This window comes from Nicotiana tabacum, chromosome 13, assembly GCF_000715075.1.
Source record: "Nicotiana tabacum cultivar K326 chromosome 13, ASM71507v2, whole genome shotgun sequence".
Lineage (NCBI taxonomy): Eukaryota > Viridiplantae > Streptophyta > Magnoliopsida > Solanales > Solanaceae > Nicotiana > Nicotiana tabacum.
Window position 1 is genome coordinate 129,371,795 of NC_134092.1, and position 1,618 is coordinate 129,373,412.

Sequence of the window (1,618 nt, forward strand, 5' to 3'; positions counted from 1 at the left end):
CTTTGTCCCTCATTCTTCTTCCTACTCCCAACTATTCCACATTTTTATTTTTTGGTCGAAAATTTTTTTTTATTTCAACCAGTTTTTCGATTTACATCACCTGCACTTTTGGACTCCAGTAACAGGTCTCATGACTAAGCCAATAAAACAAGAAGCTATACAACCAAGAGGTTGTCTAACAAGACCACTACTAACAATCGTGGATCTTCTCTATCCTATTTGCTATGGTTTAAAATTAGGATAATCATTCAATGTGATCAATACAGGTTTCCATTTACATTTCTGTTGCCCTGTTATGTGCACTTGTATGGGAATGTCTTTAGCTCTGTCTTTGGCCTCTCTTTTCTGGTTCTGAAATCTTCTATCATTGCGTTTCATCCAGATATGGTATACTGCTGCTGCAAACACCACTCCTAGGATTGTCTTTCTTGGGTTCCTATTGTTAGCATTAACAGATAACCACTTCACCCCAGCTTCCCAGTTTGCAACACTTCTTTGATATCTTAGCCATCCTAGCATTCCTTTCCATAAGCTTTGTGAGTATGGACATTTAAAAAATAAGTGATCATGTGTTTCTTCTATATCTCTTTCACATAATACACATGATTGAGACACCTGAATTTCCCACTTTGCCAATCTGTCAACAGTAGCCAGCCTTCTTTGTATTGCCATCCATAAAATGAATTGATACTTTGGCAGAATTCCAGTCAACATGACTAGTGATTTCTATTGAACTTTAGGATACATTGGAAGAGCATGTAGATAGGCCTTCTTAATACTAAATTTTCCATTCAGAGCAAAAGACTCTATGACTGTTAAGTCAGTAGCCCACCATTCTCTCGCAGTGAATAGTTTTCTTATCAACCAACTAGCCTGCTTTGGAGTATCCATGGTAGTAATATCCTTCTGTTTTATATAATAACAGTGGATCCATCTAATCCATAGCTTATCCTTCTTTGCCATTATAGCCCATAGGAGTTTAGTCAAAGCAGCCTTATTCCATATCTCATAGTTGATAATATTCAGACCCCCAACAGCTCTTGGTTTGCACAGTGTTTCCCAAGCAATAGGAGCTCTGTGAGCATTATCATGTCTTCCAGTCCACAAATAGCTCCTGCAGATACTATTGACAAGCTTAATAACTTTCTTTGGGATAAGGAATACCTGTGCCCAATAGGTCTGCATTTCAAACAGGACACTCTTAATGAGTTGTAATCTTCCAGCATAGGACAGGAACTTTGATGTCCAGCTTCTGATCCTATCCACAATCTTCTCAATTAGTGACATGCATTGATGAATAGTGAGTTTTCTTGTGGATAGAGGAACTCCCAAGTACTTAAATGGTAGATTGCCTACTGTTAAATGTAACTCTACTAGCATTTTATCTTTGAAGTCCATAGGCACTCCTGCTATATATAGTGAACTCTTTTCCAGATTTGCTTGTAGCCCAGAAACAGTAGAAAAGTGATCAAAAGCTCCCATCATTAGCTTCATGGATACTTCATCTGCTCTACAATACATCAGTAGATCATCTGCAAAGCAAATGTGTAGGACTTGTAATCTTGCACATTTAGGATGGAAGTTAAAGTCTGGATTCTGAATGAGTGTCTTCAAAGAT

At 37.8% G+C, this 1,618-nt stretch overlaps 1 protein-coding gene across 1 annotated transcript; it reads right to left on the bottom strand.

Moving 5' to 3' along the window:
- Window positions 1-222: 222 nt before the first annotated feature.
- LOC107829150 (uncharacterized) lies at window positions 223-672 on the bottom strand. The gene has a single exon (XM_016656598.1). The coding sequence runs from the start codon at window positions 670-672 to the stop codon at window positions 223-225; it is 450 nt and encodes a 149-aa protein (XP_016512084.1).
- Window positions 673-1,618: the final 946 nt, after the last annotated feature.